General features: G+C 35.9%; 1 protein-coding gene and 1 pseudogene across 5 annotated transcripts in view; both read left to right on the forward strand.

Moving 5' to 3' along the window:
- LOC149580246 (Tetratricopeptide repeat (TPR)-like superfamily protein) overlaps positions 1–22,718 on the forward strand; it is a 344,359-nt gene that overhangs the window by 178,842 nt on the left and 142,799 nt on the right. For all 5 annotated transcript variants that reach the window (XM_089790050.1, XM_089790051.1, XM_089790054.1 and 2 more), the window contains 2 exons: positions 2,161–2,269; positions 2,411–2,481. In XM_089790050.1, coding sequence (XP_089646176.1) covers positions 2,161–2,269; positions 2,411–2,481 — 180 coding nt within the window. The remainder of the gene's footprint in view (positions 1–2,160; positions 2,270–2,410; positions 2,482–22,718) is intronic.
- Positions 13,750–18,602, forward strand: LOC149580247 (uncharacterized; annotated as a pseudogene).

Genomic DNA, 22,718 nt, shown 5'->3' on the forward strand with positions numbered 1-22,718 from the left:
ATAATATCCAGATGATTACAACCAAGGATAAACCCAACTTGAAGGCGTGAAGAAGAAATATGAACCCAGAAAGAAGATACGGCCAGATCCCAGGTCTCCAATGCTGCACGTGGTAAAGAATATGGCTGCCAGGTGTTGCCGTACAGCTGCAAAGTGCCCAAATGTGGATAGAATGAGTTGAAACTCTGATTCAATACTGCATTCCCAAGAAGAAACAATGCACAATCTCCAAGATGCCTTTGACTGCAACAAATCCAAACCATTGTTTTGGGGGCTACATCCCAAACAGGCAAAGCAAGTGGGGTTGGCATCCCAAGTGCTGAAAGCTCAATCAGAGCCCAAATCGCAAATCAAAGATGTAATATGTCAATGGTGAAATAGAACTTTCTCTTTACCTCCTTATAACCCACCATAATTAGCTCGAACCCTAAAAATGTCTCCATGTGGCATTGGGTTATGGCGTTGGATTATAAAATAATATATTTCTGATTTTTAAAGTGGTCAAGTATCCAGAAATTGACCTTTTTCCCAATAGAAAGAAATCCGTTCACCGAAATGCTCTGAGTCAAAAGAGAAATATTTAGAAAAGTTCAAGACCTTTCCAACGAGCTATTACACCAAGGGATACTCATCCAGATGAGGCCAAAAACCCCTTATTACTCCAAAATGGCTATAACTTAGCCTTATTTAAATTATTAAAATGCTTAGGAAAATATTTAAATATATTAAAATATTTCCCAAATAGCGAACTGAAAGCCCAAAACACCTCTACAAGGTGAAACTAATCTTGTCACCTCCTGTGACTAATGCCGGATACTTTGAAATAACTGACAGTCTCATCCCTCAAAAGTAGGGATACTCCTAAAAAATAAGAATGTCTCCGAATCTCCCGAAATTGAAACCACAGAATGATCTCGTAGAGACTCAAGAATGTAACCCATCTCCATCTCCTAAAATGTAGGAAACTCCTCCTACAATTAAGGAATTGCTCTCAACTGCTCTCCTACTGTCTGAAATTACAGATCCGAACACTGTGTACCCTGACTGAGTCCCTAAACACCACTGCCAGCCTATGAGACTCTAATGATAGGCCAACTCTATCGTCTTTGATGTCCACTCTAGAAAGGGGACATGACACTTCCCTAAGCGGCTGACTCTGTTCTATTTGGTGCCATCGTGGTAGAAGTTTGGGTGTCTACCTGAAAACACTTGGCATGGGAATTGCTACCCACGTTGGACTGTCATCAACCCTGGATTGGGCATTCTTTCAACTGCATAATGGGCCTTCATATTGTCTAAAATTGATGCTGTAATAGCCCAGGTTTCTGTTCGTGATCTCTCATTTGCCTGAGACATAGTCATTGGCGGCTAGCAGACCTATGGAAATCTGCCTGATCATGAGGAGTAGACAGAGCTCCCGTGATACACTCGGTGTTTACTGCTGCACACTGTTTCATCCTGGGCATACTACTGCAACTAGGACATAGTTGTAATCAGTGGGTCATTTGGGAAAAACAATACAATCGATTTCTAGGTTCTTGTAAATTTTTTTTGCATTTTCATGATTAAATGCACTTTCAGAATTTATTATATTACAAACAGTTTCAATTTCAGAGTCGATTGTGTTAAGAAAGTTATCAATTTCAGAACTCCATAATACTTGTTGATGTTCATATCAAAATTAAACCAAAAGCAAAAGCACTTAAGTATCCAAGGGACATCATCAATATTAACATAGTCAGATCAGGGTTCGAGTTAATTTCATTACATGGGAGTTAGTTGCCAAGTGCTTGACAAATTGCCAAGCATTTTCTTAGTGTGAAAAAAGTGGTGAAATTGGAGTTGTCCAAATTATAACCAGGTCAGGGTTATTATACATTGGCTCAAGTACATTCATAAAATAAACTTTTTTTTGTTATTTCCTTAAGATATTATAACTAGTTTTATCTATGTAGAGTCATGTGGAAACATAAATTTGTTTTTCTTTGCTTTGTTCTTGTTCTCAATTGTGATGATTTTCGGTGTAAGAGATCACATAATTTGATAAATAAATAGTTTCGCATCATTTACTTTATTGATGATTTCTCAATATTTTATATCTTTTTTTGCGCATCATTACTGAGCTGTGTTTCTTATTATTAATGTGAAACTATTTTACAGGGCTGCAATTGAGAAAAAGGAATCAGAGGAAAGAAAGAAATATCAGCCGATTGATTATGATGTTCCAATTTCCAAGTCAGAGGGGAATTCGCTTGGGCTTGGTGCTAAAGTGAGTTTTGCAACAACAGTGTCATACATGGTTTTTCTTTTAAGACGGAAAAAAGTTTATATTTCTTACAGTTTTCAAAAGAAACTGAAGCAGATTTACATTGCAGACTAATTATATAATAGTATTGTGAATGTCAAGCAGGTTGGAATTGGAGTTGCTGTATTGACTTTTGCTTTGGTCTTTGCATTTGGTGATTTTATTCCATCTGAAAGGTATGCATGAGATAATTATCTAATTGGAAACATCCTTCAATCTTTTGGGATAAATTCCTTTTTGTTTGTCTAAAAAGATATTCATGTCCGTGTGACTCAAATGGTTAAAGCCCTAGGAAACTAAATTCCTAACATGTTTTGATTGCAATTTGTTGTCATTTTGATTTTGAAGGAGGGAGTGTAGGAGCTTCTTGATGGGTGACATAGAAGTCATTATTGATACATGATGTGAAGAATTGAATTGTCTTGATGTTTCCATGAATGACTCTATTGGTATTATTGAGTTCTCCACTGATGGCTCTGAAGATTGAAAGGGTAGACATGATGTTCTTGATATAGATTCAACATACTAGGAGCCTGATTTAATCTACTGCAGCATGGATGTTGGATTGAAAACCCAAGCTTTATGTGAAGGATGGATTAAAAAAGCCAAGAAGGGTAAGTTAACGGCAGCCCAGGGAAGAAAGCACCTGCAAGAGGTCAAGGAAAGTTGCACTTGGCTTGACAATGCAATAAAACAATTAGGTCATTATTCCTTCCGAGGGGAAAATGTGTACAAGTTGAGCAGGCAAAGGAAAAACTATTTGATGTAAGAAAACACAAAGTTTTACTTTAGGAGCTATAAAAATTGAAAAAATTGATGATGGTGTGTATGATGTTGGGACTAATAAAATACCTGAGGGCAGCAGTGGTTCATTGAGGACTAAGGATATACACGAGTATACAAGAGAAGAATAGGATGAGTGTAATTCAGCTGTGCGTACTAGGCAGATTGTGCATTTCACTATGATTACATTGTAAGATATGCAGAGTCTTTTTCGTTCAACCCATCTACTGATGACTTGATGCTCCAAATGACACTTGAGACTAGGATGGATGGTTGGTATGAGGTGATTTTTTCTACAGAGGAAGGAACCAAATCCTGTGTCTTCCTATTTGCTTCTCCAGTACGGTCACCATTTTGGTATACAGGTCAGAGAGGCAATGTTGTGGTAGTTGGACATTCCACTTGTAATCAGTTTAGAACGACAAGATATTATAGATGTTGGGAAAGGTAGATGACCTTTTTTCTTGTGGGATTCAGGTGCAACAATCCCATGGGTAGTTATGTTTTGGGGAGTTGGTAAGAAGTTGATGATACTCCTTTTAATGGACTTATGCAGGCATGTTCGTCTGGTCACCCTTGAGATGTATTCTGATACTCAGACTTGGGATCCATGATTTTTCATGATTATTGCCATATTTTCTCAGGTGCTGCAGCATGACAGTGTGGTTGAAATCATTTATGTTAGAAAGGTGCAATTGATTGTTGGAGTAGTGTTTTTGAGGTTGATAGGAGATTCAAGTATTTAATTTCAGCATGTTGGCGTAGATTGATTGAGAGTAAGCAGCCTCCAGAAAGGGAGGACTGCTATGTTCCCTTTTGCCCTGTACATCAATATTTAATTTCACTCGGCTATCTTATTCCCATAGGCTTAGACAAGGCATTATTGAGGGAAGAAAGCTATCAATTGAATATGTAGAGTGTCTATGGTATCAATTATAACTTATTCATATTTAATTAATAAGGTAACCACTTTATTGATAATAACAGGCAACTTATATATGTGGTAGATTAATTATTTGGAAGGCTTAATATAAGCATAGGTCGAAATATTAAAATGGAGATAGGTATCTATTGAAATGAAGTGAAAAAAAAGGAAAATGTTTATTAAAGGCATTGGTGGGGTTGAAGACTTATTCTCTCAATTAAATATTCACTATTTGATCATATTCCATAATCTGTATCATTAGTCAAACTAGTATTAACTGATTGTTATCGGTGATATAACAAATAGAATCAGACACATCTGATTTCTAATCGATGCAAATTACACATTATTGATGTTTGTAGTTTATGTACAATACAGATTAAATCGATACTCATAGCAAAGATAATGATACACAGTATCGATTAAATGCAGATTGATAATGGAAGATTTATACTTGGAAAGTAACAGTAATGATTATTATTTAGCAGGTTGATTATCATGAATGATAATTTACTTTTCAAATAATCAATATAATGATTTATGGTTTAATATATAATTATGCATGTATGTATATCAATATACTCAATGTATATTGATATACATGCATGTATAGAATCATAGATCATTCTATTGATAATCATCATTCGTGTTTATCTGACCAAAGCTATCATTATTAACAATTTTAACTGCATATGTTTGAATTTTTACATTTAAATGTACATCTACAGCCAAGAAGTATTTTTGCAAACACTTGGCACGAAATAACGCAATTTAATTCTCAATATTTAATGAACCTAGTAGTGATGTTGAGATCAGTTAGCTTTCAACAGCTCCAAACATGCAACCGGCTTTGGATGTGACCTTTCAACACAAAAGCAGCCCCTAAATGTGATTGCAGCCCATGAAATATCCAAACAGTTCCTCTATATATTAATCACAGCTCTGCTCCAAAACCCATGCTGTCAATACTGGATTGATAGATGTCCATGTGACTGTCAAACTTGATCAGAGTCAGCCTCTAATGCACATACTTCTTGGGCACCCAAGTACACGACGAGTAGCAGCAGTTTTGGTCAATCAGCAACATGGATTGATCCACTAAACCCTTGTGTAGATCGCAACAATGTATCCACACACATACACAATTTATTGACCAAAATTAACCAATTCAAGTGCAGGTAATTCTGATAAGAATTTACAATCCCTTCGGCGCATAAACTTCTCAAAACCCTCTTCAGCATCAAATTTTCAAAATAACATAAACAAAAGAATCAATAATTCATCCAAATGGGCTGCATATATAGAAAAAATAGCTGCTTCATCCACACACCAACGACAAGCTTCTCCATGACACTTTTCACTTATATAATACATTTTCTTTTGGTTGCACCTTTTGAATTTGAAATAATATAAATAGTAACCCATTTACTCCAGTACTCTAATTAATTCCTTGCAATAGGCTTCCATGAATTGATTAAATAAATGGTTCCTTCTATTGCTGACTCACCCTCAACTTAAGTGAAATTGTAACTTTATAATAAGCCATTTAATGTTTTAATTATAATTTTGCCACTAAAATAATAATAACTCCCAAAATACTTATCCTTTTAATATACTGTCTAAAACAAGAGTCACACGTATTATTTCCCCATGTAACCAAATGCACTTTCCAAAAATAGAAAAGGTGCCTCTCAAGCATTAGTAGACTTACTATAAATATTAAGTATATGAAACTAAGCCCAAACGAAGTCCATCTGAGCCAAATCAAGACCAACTGGAACATATTAAATTGTGGAGAAGACAAGACCTCACTCATAATCGAGCCTTTGCCTTAGAAGTGCCTCTATCTACAATACTTGGTCTATGAGGATCAATAATAGGCTAAATAATTAGCCTACAAGGATCAATTATTGGCTAACCCCACTGCAGGAAAAGAATGAACTAAAATGGGGATATTACAATCCGCCCTCCTTGAAATTGCTTGTCCCCAAGAAATCTCAAGAACAAAGTAAGACACAAGTCCTCCCCGATCACATGGGAAGATCTATGTAATCTTCCTGCAATCACCAAATATCTTGCCAAGTAGATCCTCAGAACGATGGTGCACTAATCTAATCACATTGTTAGCATGTTGACCATGGTGAAGCCATCCAGTGGGACCCAACCAACCTATAGTGCTAACCCGTCACCATCTTGATCCCAATATAAACGAAATTTACATTTATCCATTGTAATGACATAAGGATATCTGAAAGCCTCTTCTACATCAAATTTCCCTCTATAGCCAACCAATCCCCGATGGGTGTAACATCTAATTGTGCTACATGAATAAAAATTCTCCAAAGTGTCTGTATCAAAACCAAGATTTCCCTCTTGTGCTAAACCGCCTTGGATATATTGATATTGCAAGTATTCTCTTGCAAACTTGCAACTACTAATTCAAACTAAAGATGGTGTAAACCTATCTCATAAAGGGTTGTACAATCCCAGAGCCCATCCACATTGATGCATAACCAAATCCACAACATGTGGATCAAAATAGAAATGATGAGCACTCCTAAGTCCTAACTATGTAGTTACGGTGAAAAGGTCCAACCTTTGTTAGTGGCTCATCACTAACAACTTGAGTATCATATAAAGGCTCCAATCTCAGACCTTGAACAACTGCTAAAGCAGGGTCTCTAGTAACCCTCTCTTGAAACCCATCCAAAAAATCCCCGTGAGAAAACATTCTAGTCAAGGTCTCTACAATTGCTCCCACTAAACATCAAATACCTCGAGAACCTTAAATGAGAGTAGCCTCGATGACTTTGAACGGTCCCTTCTAAAATTATAGATTCTTAAGCAGGGACTCAATAAATGTGTCTGTGCAATAGAAATTATATGTGGTAAAATCAACTTGTTCCCTTGCAATCCACAATTGATTCCTTAGACTTTGCGACACAACCATCTGTTTATTGCCATCAGTTGCATGAGATGAGGCAATTGATTTGCTTCTAGGAGAGGGAAACAAATCAACAAGAGAGTCGACCTCCAACCTAGATGATACTCGACCTGTGTCTAGTGAAGAAGAGGGAGTGGTCTCATGAACTGTCACACAACTTACAACCAAATCCACCACTACATCACAATGACTATAAAAAATCTTCCCTACATCACTTTTTAATGGAGTAACCTCAGGAGAACATGGTGCAACAAGTGGCTATCTGATGCAATCATCCACTGTACCAATCCAATTGCCTCTACACTCAATATGCTTCAAAGCAACAAGATGAATCTCACGAGGTTCATACATGAACTGACTTAATGCATTCATTGCATAGCAGATATCAGGTTGAGAATTTACAAGATACATCAAGGACCCAATTATCGGTCTGTATAAGGTGGGATCAACTAGTCTAGATTCAACACTTGCTTCCTTTAGCTTGTGAAGGTTGGTTTCCATAGGTGTAGAGATAGGTCGGCAATCCCACATTCCAAATCTTTTCAAAATATCAATAGTATACTTTTTTTGATGTAGAAAGATATTACTAGACTTCTGACGTACTTCCAAGCCAAGAAAGTAATGAAGAATTCCTAAATCCTTCATTTCGAATTCATAAGCCAAATCTTTCTTACACTGATTAATGAGATGTTCTTCCCCTGTAATCAAAAGATCATCAACATAAAGGATTAGAATTAGCATATCACCTTTAGTTACCTTGAAGTAGAGATTTGGATCAGCCACATTCTTGGTGAATCCAAGACTTAAAAGGTATTTGTCAATCCTTTCATACTAGGCTCAGGGAGCCTATTTAAGTCGATATAGAGCCCTCTTCAATTTACAAACATGAGAAGCAACATCATGAGTTACAAATCCTTCTAGCTGTTCCAAGTATACTTCTTCCTCTCTTTTTCCATTAAGAAAAGCATTTTTTACATTCATTTGATGGATTTTCCAACCTTTGGCTGCTACGATGGCTATTACAGCTCTAATAGAAGTGTACCTGGCAATTGGTGCAAAAGTTTCTTCAAAGTCAATTCCTTCCTTTTGAGAAAAACCTCTAGCCACAAAACAAGCTTTATGTTTTTCAATGCTGCCATCTGTAGTATACTTAACTTTGAAGAGCCATTTTGAAGACACAATAGATATTTCCTTAGGTCTTGGAACTATGTCCCAAACATCATTTTTTAGTATAGACTGGTACTCTTCCACCATGGCGTCTTTCCAAGCTTGATATTTAAGTGCTTCAGAAGTGCTAGAAGGTGTAGGATTCAAGCTCTCACACAAGAAAGCATTATGTGCCAATTTTCTAGGTCTCTTGCTTTCTCGGAAGGTTCCTGAAGGGGCTGCGAATCCATCTACGTCTTGTATTATTTTTCTTGCCCAATGTGGCCTTTTAGAGTGATCAATACTCTCTTCTTGAGTCTTTGGAAGGATTTCAGTTTTAGTTGAAGTCTCTTCAAGGAACTCCTTCTGAATCTCAAGAGCAGGAGTCTTTTCTGTAGATACAGCAAACGTATCTAGTTCATCGGAAGTTTTGGCTCTTCTCAAAGCGATGTCTTCCTCAAAGATGACATCTCTGCTTAGTTCTATTTGTTTCTGTCTAGGTATGTAGACTTTGTATCCTTTTATTGTTTCACTAAAACCAATGAGAATACCCTTTCTTCTAGAAGGTTCTAACTTAGTCCTCTTCTCCTTAGATACATGAACATATATAGGACATCCAAATATCCTTAGGTGATTGATGTCAGGTTTTTTCTTCAGAAAATGCTTCTTCAGGAGTCTTATTGTCCAAATGTGAGTGAGGACATCTATTTTGAATATAGACTGCAGTGTTGGATGCTTCGGCCTAGAAGGACATACTCAATTTTTACAAAAATCATAGCCCAAGCAACTTCTGCAATAGTTCTGTTCTTCCTTTAAGCAACCCCATTTTGTTGAGGATTGTAAGGGATAGTGAACTCCGTCTTAATCCCAATGAGCTTGCATAACTCTTTAGATATTTCAAAAGTATACTCCTTTCCATTATATGCTCTCAAAACATTAATGGTCTTACCAGAGGAGTTCTCAGTGATAATTTTGAATTCTTTAAACTTAGAGAGAATCTCTTCAGATTCTTTGCATTTAAGGAAGTATATCCATGTCGTCCTTGAAAAATCATCAACAAATATCAAATAGTACAAGAATACTCTTATAGAAGGTATAATCATGGGCCCACATAGATCAAAATGTACTAGTTCCAACAGTTCTTTAGTTTTGCTCAAACTATAAGGAAATGTCCTTTTAGTTCTTTTCCCTAAGGCACAACCTTTACATTATTCATTGTGAATATGGTTTAACTTGGGCATTCCGGTTACTACCTTCTCCATTGATGTTAGAGCAAAGAAGTTGATATGACCTAGTCTTCTATGCCATATTTCATTTAAATCTGAGGGCTCATGTACAAGTGCAAATTTTGTCTTAGCACATAGCTCATATAAAAGTCCTTGTCTTACTTCTATTGTTAGAGCCCTTTTAATAGTTGAATTTTTAGGCCATGCAAGCACTTTCCCTCCCATGAATGCAATTCAAAAACCATCATATTCAAGTGCAGATATAGATATTAAATTCCTCTTAATACCTGGTACATAAAGAACTCCGGAAAGTTGAATAGAATTTCTAGATTTCAGTTTTATGGTCCAGGTCCCAATTCCTTTTACGGAGTATGCAAAACCATCACCAATTGTAACTTCTTCATCTCTTTCTATTTGTATGCTTTCTAGGTTATCCTAATATCCAATGATGTGTTTAAAAGACCTACTGTCAACTATCCATGTATTCCTTTTGGTTGATATCTGACTGGATACTGCTGAATAGAAGGCATATTTCTCATATTGATTGCCTTCATTTGACTTTTCAGATTTTGCAAAAGATGCTTGAGGTTTAGATCTATCAGGACAATTTATTGCCTAATGTCCATATAGATCACATTTAAAGCATTGGATTTTGGACAAGTCTTTCTTTTGTTTGGATTGTCCTTTTCCATGAAAATTTCTTTTCCTTTTGTTGTTTTTCTTCTTTCCTTTGTTATGAGCATTTGTATTAAGAACTTGAACATCTTCATCTAGGGTTTTGTGTTTTCCCTTAATCATTAATCTCGATTCTTCTTGAAGACAATATGATCTTAAACGATCTAGTTTAGGGATTTTAGACCTAGCACTTATACCTTGTACAAAGGATTTCCAGGAGTTTCGAAGTCCTCCTAATGCTATTAAGGATACTTCTTGATTTTCAATTTCATAACCAAGTACAGATAATTGATCTCTCAAATCAGCAATTTTCATAAAGAAAGCATTTATAGTTTTTCATTTATTCATGCTTACATTATTTATCTGCCTTTCAAGAGCAAGTTTTTTGCTTGTATTATTGACTATAAATGCATTTTCAAGAGCATGGAACATATGATATGTTGTGGCATGTTTTGCCACAATAGGTACAATGTGATCTCGAACAACATCCACAAATACCTTCATAGCCTTTTGATTTTTCTCAATCCATTCTAATTTCTCAAGATCATCTTTAGGTTCCTCTTTGTCCTCTCTTACAAATGATTCCAATTTGTTTTCTTTTAACAACATCATTAATCAAAGTTTATAGGATTCAAAGTTATCAACATTGATCCTGATTATATGTTCTAAATTTACTCTCTCTACTGCAATAAGATTATCAGATTCATTGGTAATATGACATCCCATCTATTCCAAATCACAAGTAACACTTGTTTCAACTCTTTGAGAATCTCCAAAGGCCACCTGCAACTTTTTGATCAGCTTTCTTAATGTCTCCTCTTTGTAACCAATGAGCCCTTGAAATCTGAAGAACACTTCACATGACAGAAGAATGTAGCATGAGACGAAGGCATCCAAATCGAATTTCACCATTTCATCCCAATCATCAAGGATTTTCTTCAAGTTATTTGCTTCGTGAGTCAAAGAAGAAATTAAGTTCTGCTCCATTTCATTCATCTCTTTGACATGCCTAAGAATTGCAAATGTCTCCATGATGGCTCAAACTCCTTCAGAAATGATTTCTTATATCCAAGACTTGGCGGCTTCAACCAACCTTCTCTCTTTAGACATTTGAGACATAACAACAACACTCAGAGAAGATTGTTTTTGGATAACCTCATTCAAACGAGAGACCTCCTATTTCAGCTGATTCTTCTTTTCCGAAAGCTCATGATTGCTCTTTGATACATTAGCCAATGCATCTTGAGCATCTTGAAAGCAACTCAAATGTGATTGCTTTTCAATTTCAACCTTAGTAAACTTATAGTTAGAATGAGTAAGTTCTTCAACGGGTTTATCTACCAAGGGCTCAACAACCTCAATGAATTTGGTTTTATCAAAATCAACCAAAATTCTTGAAACAATCTTATTTTTTAAAGATTTGGATTTAGTCTTCTTAATAGGAAGATTGTCAGGAGGAACAACCACTTTCCTTCTCTTTGTTGTTATTTTACCTAACCATGCAAGCAGGTTGAAACTTTCATCCGTAGAAACAAATACAGTGGAAACCATTGGCATTGATCCAGATTGGATATTTGTAATGACTGAGCAAGGTTTAGTCTACTACTAAAGGCATAAGAATATGTTGAGAAGACTCCGTCATGAAAAGCTCAAATTCTGTCAAAGATGTATCGAGTTGGAAAACTTGACCAATGGTAAGAGTCGGAAAATCTTCAAACACATCTGCAAAGTGATCATATTGTTCATGTGCAGGGATTCGAGGAGCAGTGGAGGAAATAGGAAGAGCCATGATATTAACCTCTAAAACAGGAATGGAAGGAGTAAAAATGGTGGAGAATGAATCCACAACATCATCAACCTCATGCAGAAAAGGTTCTTCATGTATAGAAGATGTACAAGCTTGTGCAAGCTTTGGAGGAGATATAATCGTGATTTCCCCTTCTTCATCTGAATCCCCTTTATCAGATTTTGTTTCCAATTCTTCGTCTGATTCTTCCATTGATTCTTGAATTGGTTTAGGAACTTGAGATGATTTAGCTACTTTTCCACCCTTCAATTTGAATTTGAGGGAACCCTTAGCATCAGAAGATGAGGCACCATCTTTTCTTGTAATTTCTAGTTGTGATTTCCTTCCTTTTGTTGCCATTGAATAGGAAAAGGGCATTTCTTATCAAAGCCGACTTGATGGAACTCCAGATCAAGAATGCCGCCATCATCTTCAACTTGAAAATTTGAAGGGATTTCCAACATGTTAAGATCAGTTATCTGCTGCAAGGTTAATCTGCAATAATCCATCTTTATGATGTCAAGTTCTGTCCTCATATCTATCCAGATGTCTTCGATGCGATGAACATGAGTGTAGGCTCTTTTCATCTGAGAATTCATCTCTCTGTAGTCAAAATCAAATCTGGCCTTGAACTTCTTCAAGGTAATCAACTGCAACTCTGCTTCCATGTTCTTTGCTTTAGGTACAGAGATGATTGAATAATTGTCAATAGCCAAAGGCTTAGCCGAGGTAATGCCAAAACCAGGCCTATGCAAAGCATGTTGATCACTCTGCACGCCCATGAGCTGTCTAACTAGTCCCATCAGGATGATTCAATCGGTAGCATACCTAGGTAAGGTATACGACTCTCCTTTGAAATATCCAACTGTCAAATATGTGAAAGTGGGGAATTGAATAAAAATACAACTGTATTGGTTCACCTTCTCCCATGCTTCATCATATACTCTTTTGATAGACAACTGCTTATTGAACAAACACCGGAAATGTTCGAAGAAGGCATCTTGGACTCTTATGTAGTGGAATTTGCTATTTGCCAAAGTGATTTGGTTATAGTAATTCCAAATAGAAACTTGAAAACAATCTCCTTTGGTAGAAAGACCAGAAAAAGACCCCATGGCAACAACAATGTAAACAAGATAAGAATTCATAAAGAAAGGCACTGATGTTTCCACATTGCATATTTGCTGGCAAAGCGCAGTACTGATGAGTTCTCCCCAAAAGATGTGTTCTTTATTCTCCATAATTTGAAACATGAACTTAGACATCCATGGCTCAAAATCAATAGAATCTTTAAAGCCACAAATCCTACTAAGAAGGATGATGAGATCCTTATACTATTATTTGAAATTTGACCGATGAATGGTCTTTGGCCATCTGGAGAAATTGCTTCTTTTATTGTCTAACAGTAAAGGTTGGCATACTTATGATAATTAGTCTTTTGCTCATTCCAATGGGCCAATGATGATCCTTTAGTCAAATCAACACATTTTGATTTATGCGGAACCTTGAAGATTTGTTCTATAACCTCAAGATCTAGGCTAATGATAACTTTGCCGTCAGCATCTTTGATAGTCTTTGTCTTAGGAGTAAAACACAGTACACATCCATAAATGAAGTCGGGTTCTATAGCCGCCGTAGGAAACGTAGATACCAAGTAATGTTGCTTCTCTTAATGCACTTCATTTCATTACTAGCTAGAGCTTCAACTCTTTGTAGAAAATCAGCCATGTCCACATAACCAATCTTTGTGTCCAACACATTATTCAAAATAGATATGACTGAAGAAAGAGTTGCATGAACCAATTCTTTATCATATTGATATTTCATTTTGTCTTTGGTTTTGGATGGTGAGGACATGTCTTGTGCTTGTGCTGCAAGACAAAAATCCAAAAACACAAATACATCATCAGAAGGAATCTTTATACAAGTGAATTCTAGATCAGCAGTGAAGATTTGAAAATGGATCGGAGACTTCACAATTCTGAGAAAGTGACTTCAAAGAGAAAGCACATGCATATGCAATGGAACGGAAAGCAGAATAAAATAAATGGAATGCAAAATGAAATGGTATGAAAGTGAGAAAATGGAAGATAAAATGAAATGGAAAGGAATGAGAATGCACGAAGGTGAAATGCATGGGAATGTGTGCAAATGAAAATTGCTGATTTCAAAAGTGACTTAGTGTTTTCAAGATATTATTGCTCGAAAAATGAGTACATGCAATTGCAACATGTAACGGGAGATGGAAGGTGGAATGAGATGTGAATGCGGGTAGAGGATGCACTTCACATGTAAGTGCGAACGAAAGATGAGATGGAAAGCATGGAAAGATATGGAAATATGTATTTGCTCATGGAGGCGCAAATGTATATGGAGGAATGGAAATGGAAAATGGAAGTGAGATAATGAGTTTTATAGTCACTTTTGGCGAAAAGGAGAAGTCAGAGTACATGGGAGGTGAAAATGACATCTTTTTGACTTTTCAAAATGTGACTTTTAATCAAAATCAAACTTTTTTGATGCAATTACACATAAGACATTTCGTGTAATCGTGTCATGTGAATGGAAGCGGAAAGTGAGATGGGTGAAAATGGAAGCGGAAAATGGGATTACATGCATATGCGGATGGCGAATGGGATGGAAAACATGTAATCGTATTTCTTTGAGAGATGAATTGTTGTGACATGGAAATAGAATGTGGAATATGATGATACTTTCGCACGTAATGAAGCATTTCTCCAAGTGGAGAAAACTGGCAAGCAAGCACAAAAGAAACAATGTACCTTTGGAAAAAGACTTAAATATACCAAGACGCAATGCACTTCAACACTCAAATTCGAAATTGGGACTTGGGAAAGAACCAATAACATGAAAATGAACAAAAACTTCATTTTAAAAGGAAAAATGCACTTTCCATGGCAAAGATTTTCACAAATGGCAACCATCAAGTAATTTCATGCATAAAATAAACAAGATAAACATGAATTTAAAGCAAGAAAGAAAGTGTCCACTTACATGTGCAAAAAATGAAGGGAAAAGATGCTCCAATGTTTGAAAAATTACTTAGACTTTTTCCAAATTAACAAACTCGAATGGGAGAGGGCAGCAAATAAGGAGAAGTTAGGAGATGCCAAAACGTGCCTTATTCATGCTCCATATTCCAATGTTTTTGAGTGTTCATGCTTGTGAGACTTTTTGGCAAAAAATGTTTTTCCTCATATTACAAGATCAAAACGTTTTGATCATTAAACACCAAAATGTGAACTACAATGCAATGCAACCTCCAAAAAATGCCAAATCAATTTGGTTGGGAGGAAAAACATGCATTAAAAATGTTTTTTTTTGCAAATTTCTCCAAAAATGTTATCTATCATGAAGCTTTCAAAAATGTTTTTGAGGTTAATGAATCCATTTTAGAAGCAAGAGAAATCATTGTCAACCAAAAACGCCTCCAATGGGACAAATCTCATGCAAATCCATTGAGAAACTCTCAAGTTATGATCAAAATTGGATTTTTGGAGGGCAAAAGCATGTTATTCTTTAAAAATGGACCTTTGAAAGCTAAATGCATATATTAGAAACATATGTTTCTCCAAAATCGGACATTTTTGGGTCACACACATTTTAAAATATGCATCTCTCCAACACTAGTACATTTGACTCGAATTTTCGACCATCTGATAATTTGGGGTCAATTTGGTCGAATTGTGATGACTTTTGTTAAAGATGAGCCCGTGTTGGTTGAAATTTCGACCAACACGGGCTCACACTAAGCAAAAATTGAAAAAAGTTATGTTTGCCGCCCTAATCTTATTGTTACGCGACCCAGAAGACTCGTGCATTGAACCATTTTCTACCACTGAGATTTGTGGCCAGGAGTATGCGGCAAAAGGGTTTAATAGCGTCAGCACCGGTAGGGTTTGACATCTTGGGTTCTTTGGTGGTTGATTGTAGCAGAGGAGAGCTCGTGAATGCTTCAAAGTTGATCCATTGAAAGAGATTTCAGAAAGAAGGCGGCGTGAAAGGATCAAATAATAGCTGGAAACGTTGAAGAGTCTCCTTCCCAGCGTTACAAAGGCGAGTTGAAGTTTTGTTTTATAGATTGACATTTCTTGCCTTGTTTTGAATATATTTATATGCACCCTATACAATGTTTGCCTTTTTTTGGACTAGACATTTCTCATTTGCTTTGTTCCCTAACCTGAGTTTTCAAACTAGTGCTTATAACAACCTCCTAAGATATTCATAAATACCAATAATCCAAAAGAAAGGCAAACAAATTTGATGAGTCAAAAAATAGAACACAAAACTATCAAGATCTAATCAATGGACACAAAAAGGCCCTCCAATAATAACCCTTAGATGAAATCCAAGGTATTACCCCTATCATTTCTAAACTCTAGACAATTCAAATTCCAAAATTCTCAAAAAGAATATCTATTATAACAAAGTTGAGTATCCCTATCTAATTTGCATCTACTATCCCCGTGTATAATTACAAACTTATCCATACTTACAACATTCATTCTATACACATGTATGCATCTTACTAGATCAATCTAGATGAAGCTTAGAAAAAGTTTGCTTCAAAATAATAAAATCAACTACTAGAATAACCGACAAATCTATTACTATGCAATCGAGCCAACTATGCTAGATAGTTTGAGGGTATCATGCCAACGTTAGGGTTCTTAGGGATGAGCAAAGGTGAACAAGTGATTAGAATATTAAACTTCATCAATAATAGAGTCTTCAGCCCTGTAAATGCTCATAGGGCCAATTGACAAAAAAAGGTTAATGGTTTCTATTATTGGTAGCCTTTGGAAGACATTACAAGAAAGCAAAATCAAATTCATGATGTTATGCAGATGTTTCACAAGATAAAATCTATACTGATGAACAATACACAAATTGTCTTGGCTTTATTTACATGAAGAAAACAATAGAGAAGTTTTCATTCTGCCGGGTATAATGTACAACATTATAGCATGCCGAAAAATAACGTGAAATGTCAATTTAATTAAAATCCTGAAAATCTCACAATAGAAAGCAATTATGTTGAATAGGCTCATTAGAAGACCTTTCTATCCTACAAGGCAGGAAACATATATATCAAACCCAAAGGTGATGGTTTCCATGGGTTTCTAGGTCTACACAACCCAGCCTTGAATTAGGCTTTTAATACCCCTTCAAATGGTTTGATCAATTCCTACCAAGGATATTGCATACTCCTTATACATTCCCCTAACACAATCCAAATTAATTTCTTGAAGTTCAATCCACTCCTGCAATGTCCAAGCACATTTCTTTGTCAACCACCTAGCCAGGTTGCTCTAGGGATCAACACTCATTGCTTGTTATTTCAAGTTTGGCAGAGAAAAGCGAGGCAATCAAATATTGCATTACATACTTGAAAGGAACATACCTCCTGATATGTGCACTTACAGCTCATTTCAGGTCATTATAGAGCTGGCAGGCTAGAAGAAGCAGCCAGACTCTTAAACCAACTAATTCTAAATGGTCTGGCTCCAAAAAACTTTACGTATAATATCATTATTGCTGGACATTGCAGGTTTGCCTGCACAAGTGTTGCATTCAAACTATTTGATAATATGATAAAGAGTGGTCTTTTGCCTCATGTGATTACTTATAGTACTCTTACAATGGGGTTATGCAAGGAAGGTAATATACAGGAGGCACATTTGCTTTTGAGGGAAATGTTTGGAGAAGGTTTGATTCGTGCCAAAACTGTACATAGTGTATTGATTGATGAACATCTCAAGAATGGTAATGTAGAACAAGCTTTTAAACTGTGGGCACAAATGGACAAGAAAGAAATTCCACCTGATGTTATTGCTTACACTCCTTTTATGAATGGGCTTTGCAAGATAAGCTACATAAAGCAGGCACATAGATTCTTTACGGAAATGGTAAATCGACACATTTTTCCTGACAATTTCACTTATAGCTTATTGATTGATGGACATTGCAAGGAAGGAAACTTATTCTCAGCTTTTGGGCTAGAAAAGGAAATGATTAAAAATTGCGCTTGCGCCTAATGTCGTTATTTTTAATACTCTCATTAATGGATTTTGTAAACAAGAAATGATAAGTACAAAAAATCAGCTTTGTACCCTCATGCCAAGCAATGGCTTGTCCCCTGATATTTTTACCTACAATATTTTAATTAATGCTCACTGTAAGGCAGCTGATATGAAGCGAGCTTTGGAATCATGAACATGATATCATGTAGTGGTTGTGCTCCTGATGTTATTACCTACAATACTTTGATAAATGGTCTTTGCATTACAAAAACGACTCAGCTAGCTTTTAATCTCCTTGAGAGCGTTGTTTACACAGGATTTTCTCCAGACACATTCACTTTCAATACAATTTTGGATGGGCTCTGCAAGGATTCCCTTGGTTTGGTTGTTACTTTGTTAGAAAAACTTTTTAAAATGGGTTTTGTCCCAGATACGGTGTCCTATAGTACATTGCTTAATCATTTTTGTAGCCTTGGAATGCTGAATCAGGCTATGATGTGGCTGGGTAGACTTATGAAAATATTTTTTATTCACAATGCTGTTACATATGAGATATTGGACAATGTTCACTTTGGTGGGAAATGGTCCACCAATAATCCAAAAAATGTCACTAGAGAAGGATATCTTTTGCATTGTGTAATGTAGTCAATGAGTAATAGATCAAAGAGGCAAGAAGGCACTCAAATGCCATTTGTAAGTCTTAATGAGAATCTGGACAGTGTAATAAGCATAACTGATATTTATTCTAAGTCTATACAAGACAGATGATAAGTGGCATCAACATGTTTTAAAGAGTGACGACTGGGATGATTCGACTTGTAACAGGCTGATGGTAAGCTATAGAAGTGGTCTCTTTTGCAAAGCAAAATCAGAGGTAGATGAATTCTTCAATAGTTGGTCAGTTGTAAAATAGAAAACATTAGAGCCCCATGAAACAGTTAAAATTAATGATCAAACTTGCTCTTTGCTCATAGATTGAAGACACAGATATAATCTTGAAGAGATGATGAAGCATAGTGCCAAAATTATGGGTAAGTCCTCTCAGTCTGTTGGTCAAAAGTTAAATTTCAGAGTCCAGACAAAACCTTGTCTTCCTTTAAGAAAGTTCTAATTTCAGCTCCACAATTTTATGCTTATTTTAGCGCACTATTCCTTACAAAAATTTACGACAAAGATATACCAAATTAAATAATGTCAAAATGTGTTAAGGTCAAGAAGAAAGTATCCCTTCTTAAACAATAGGCTGTTGGTAAATTTTTTCCTAAAACAAGAACACCGTTGTTTCCTCTGGAACCATAAGTTGAGCAATGCACAAAGGCGAGTTTAAAAAAATATGGGGCACTAGTGTCTCTTAGGTGATCAGATAACCTGATAATTGAAGTGAACCAATATTAAACCACATTTAGTAGAACATGCTTCAGAATTATGTTAATCTATCCTTATAGCACTGGAATGCCTATGTATTCCCACGAGATCATTGCAGCATGTTTAACTCAGTGTTTTGATCAAATTTAAGAATTTTAATTATAATTTGTCTTCTTGATAGTTGTATAGCTTATAAACATATTAATTACAATTATCAAATATTTGAGCATGTGTTAATTATTTCTAGAGTTGATCAATAGATGAGCACGCTGAAGGTTTGATCAATAGTCCATAGAGACACACTTAAGATAAATAGGATTTGTGGCATGCCATTGTAATGGAGGATAGAATTTTGCTGCTCTATACAATCTGGCATATGATATGTACTACATCAATGTCCTTGTGGTGTAGCCCTATTTTATCTTCAGTTGTCCAAAAGATAAGCAATGAATGGAGCCTACAGCTAAAGTTGGTGTTTGGAAATACAAAATATATTCTCACGCCTAGGGATGGCTGGTAACAATAGCAAACTGCAACTCCTCCATTCCAATAAAAAATGACATAATGTATATAGAGTCTGCTTTCATTTCCCATAATTCCATGCATTTTTAACCACAAGAAATGAATCTAGACTCCATTCTTTTGAAACTGCTTGGGTTTGTCCAGTGACCAGCAGAGTACAAAATAATAAGTATTAACCCAACAAAACTAATCAAGAATACACACAATTATGTACAGAATATCAAGACCACATACTCTAACTACTAAAAGTAAAATAACTCAAATTTCAATCAATATGATTGTGGATGTTCACCATTGCATAGCTGTACAGTCAAAATTGGTCAGCATTCAATTGCTTCTAGTTGAAAAACACAACATCCAACCATACAAACTAGTTTGGATGGGTTTAAATAGCCTTCCTAAACCTTCCCCAAACTGAATTCTGGGAGTGGGTGACTAATTGGTAAAATATTGAACCAAGTTACAAAAGTTTCACATAAAGTTGTCAAACTTGCAACTTGACAACTTTTCCAATTCTCTGACAACTTTTGGAAATGTTTGGTTCCTTTCAGCCTAGGTGTGTAGAACCTTACCAAATGGTTCCCCAATCTCACGAGTCTAGACTCTATTCCAAGCCATTCTAGGCCTTGGATCATATACCATACTCCTAGAGACAATTGGACCTATTGACAACTTTTTACCTAGGGAATGCAACTTTACATCTTTTTCCACAACTTTTGAATTTTGACTTAGAAAACATGCCAAGATGCACTTGGATATCACTTTGAGATTTCATTTATCTATTATTAGATACCATGGCCCATCAAAGAGCCAAACACAAAAAAATTTCAATAGGACCTTGACATGTCCTAGAGTGCTACTACACCATTCTCCCCAACAAAAGAAGTCCTCATGGGACTGTGGGAGAAATCAAGTTGAGATCTATTCCCTTCTTCTTGAAATCAGTCACTGGTATCCATGTAGCTTCAATATCTAGCTTTCCCTTCCATTTGATCAAGTATTCCATGTAGACCTTGTGCCTAGTCTTCTTTCCCAATCTAGAACTCAACACCTTCTTAGTCCATGGAACTGAATTAGTAATTTTTGACAATTTCTGAGCTACCACTTAAAGCTCCAAAGTCCGAAGAGAACACAGTATCTTTTAAGAATAATTCTCATATTCAATTGGACTTCAGAGAACACTCTAGCTCATGGAAATTATGTGGAATGAGCTTCCAAGAAGCGTCAAGAGGTATCTAAAAATACACGACTCATGTTGCTCATATGATTAGAGGATGAGTATCTCACACTTCCTGAATTTTAGAAGTTATATCCTCTGTCTACATTTTAAGGGAAAAAGCAGCTTTTCCTCATACTTCGAGAATGAATGCCAATTTTTGGCATAGAAGAGGTCATATATTACAGAAAATAAGGCCTAACACAAGGAACAACTCTTTTTGTTTCAACCAAAGACTTGCTGAGCCGTACTCTTGAACATGTTTTGTATCTGCAGATCATGGAGCTGCAAAACAAAATTAGTGTATTACTTAGCAAAGATCTTCCCACAGAAATTCATTTGTCAAAAAATACTTTTAAATACATTCAAAGATATAACTACCTCCTTCAAGCCCTCCGGGGAAGTTTCTCGCAGTTCTAAAATTTGATCAGCTCTTCTTTCTCCAATACCCTAGTTAAAATTTTATCAACAAAATCAGGCCAAGAATAGGCATAAACATAGCACTAGTTAAGATTTCAACAAAACATGAGTTTATAGCTTAAGACCAAATAAGAATATCCAATAATCTAAATCATATGGTCTTCTTGTCTTTTATATTTCTTTATTCACTCAGGACGATTGAATAATTAATATAGACTGATTGAATTAATTGAAGAATTGATTGCAAGTCTGTTTGATTCCCAACTGATGTTTGATGAATGATAGAATGATTTCCTTTGATTTGACAATTTGATAGTTAGTGAATGATGACTAGATGAATGTTGTAATTCATAAATTGAGGAGTGATGATTGTGTGTTGATTTAATGTATTTGGAAGTGATGAATGGTAAATGATCATAAAAAAATTTCTTCTTTTATATATTATTCGTGGAAGGTTCAACAGCTGTCATAAAAATTGAATCACCACTTTAAATTAATATGTTATTCCCGAACTTTATCTCCCTTGGATGCCCTCCTCAAATGAAACCTCTTCTTTATATCTTACAATGTAAGAGTCACTTCTCTTCACCACATGTGCCCCTTGCATTGGTCACAGCCTTTCACAATTACCACCCTTCAAATAAGGTCAAACTCTTCATCATTGTTGACCAAATGAAGGTACTTCCTTACTATCTTCCCCTCCCTTCTTCCATCAATCCTTCCTTAATTCCTATGCTCCTTTTATGCATATCAGAACTGTCTTATATCTTAGGCCAGAATTTACTATGGTTATCTTATGATTATCTAGTCTTCCATGCCTTCAAAAGAAGTCTTTCCCCCCTGTTTATATCTAAATGAGCCTTTTAGACAATGGGCAATCATCTCTAGAGAAAGAGATAACAAAAATTTCAAATTTAATGTCAGAATCTGTGTCTAATCTTGATACATTTACAGATTCTGATCTTCAGGGCCAAGGGTGCTTGCAGTCAAGATTATCATCTCTAGTAGATGATGTATTTGAGTTTGACAAGGGAATGCCATTATCTTGATGTTTACCAAAACATAATTTTCTTGTTGAATCTTCACCATCAAATCATCTAAGTGTTGTGTAGGGTATTCACCAAGGAGGAAAGTATGGTCCATCAACTACATGGGATAGGAACTCTCAGTTGTCCTTAGTTAATAATACTGGAAAAACTTCTATTGGAAGCTCACCTTTTAACACTAGGTTGATGTCTGAACCAAATCATAAGAATGTATGGCAGAATGGCTCAACCCCCTCAGCTAGTGGACACAATTATGGAGTCAATACATCCACACTCAACCCTGCAAGGATCCAATCTTTTAATAAACTGTCATCA

The sequence above is a fragment of the Cupressus sempervirens genome, chromosome 1 (assembly GCF_028749045.1).
Source record: "Cupressus sempervirens isolate cs-2001-9-10 chromosome 1, ASM2874904v1, whole genome shotgun sequence".
Taxonomy (NCBI): Eukaryota; Viridiplantae; Streptophyta; class Pinopsida; order Cupressales; family Cupressaceae; genus Cupressus; species Cupressus sempervirens.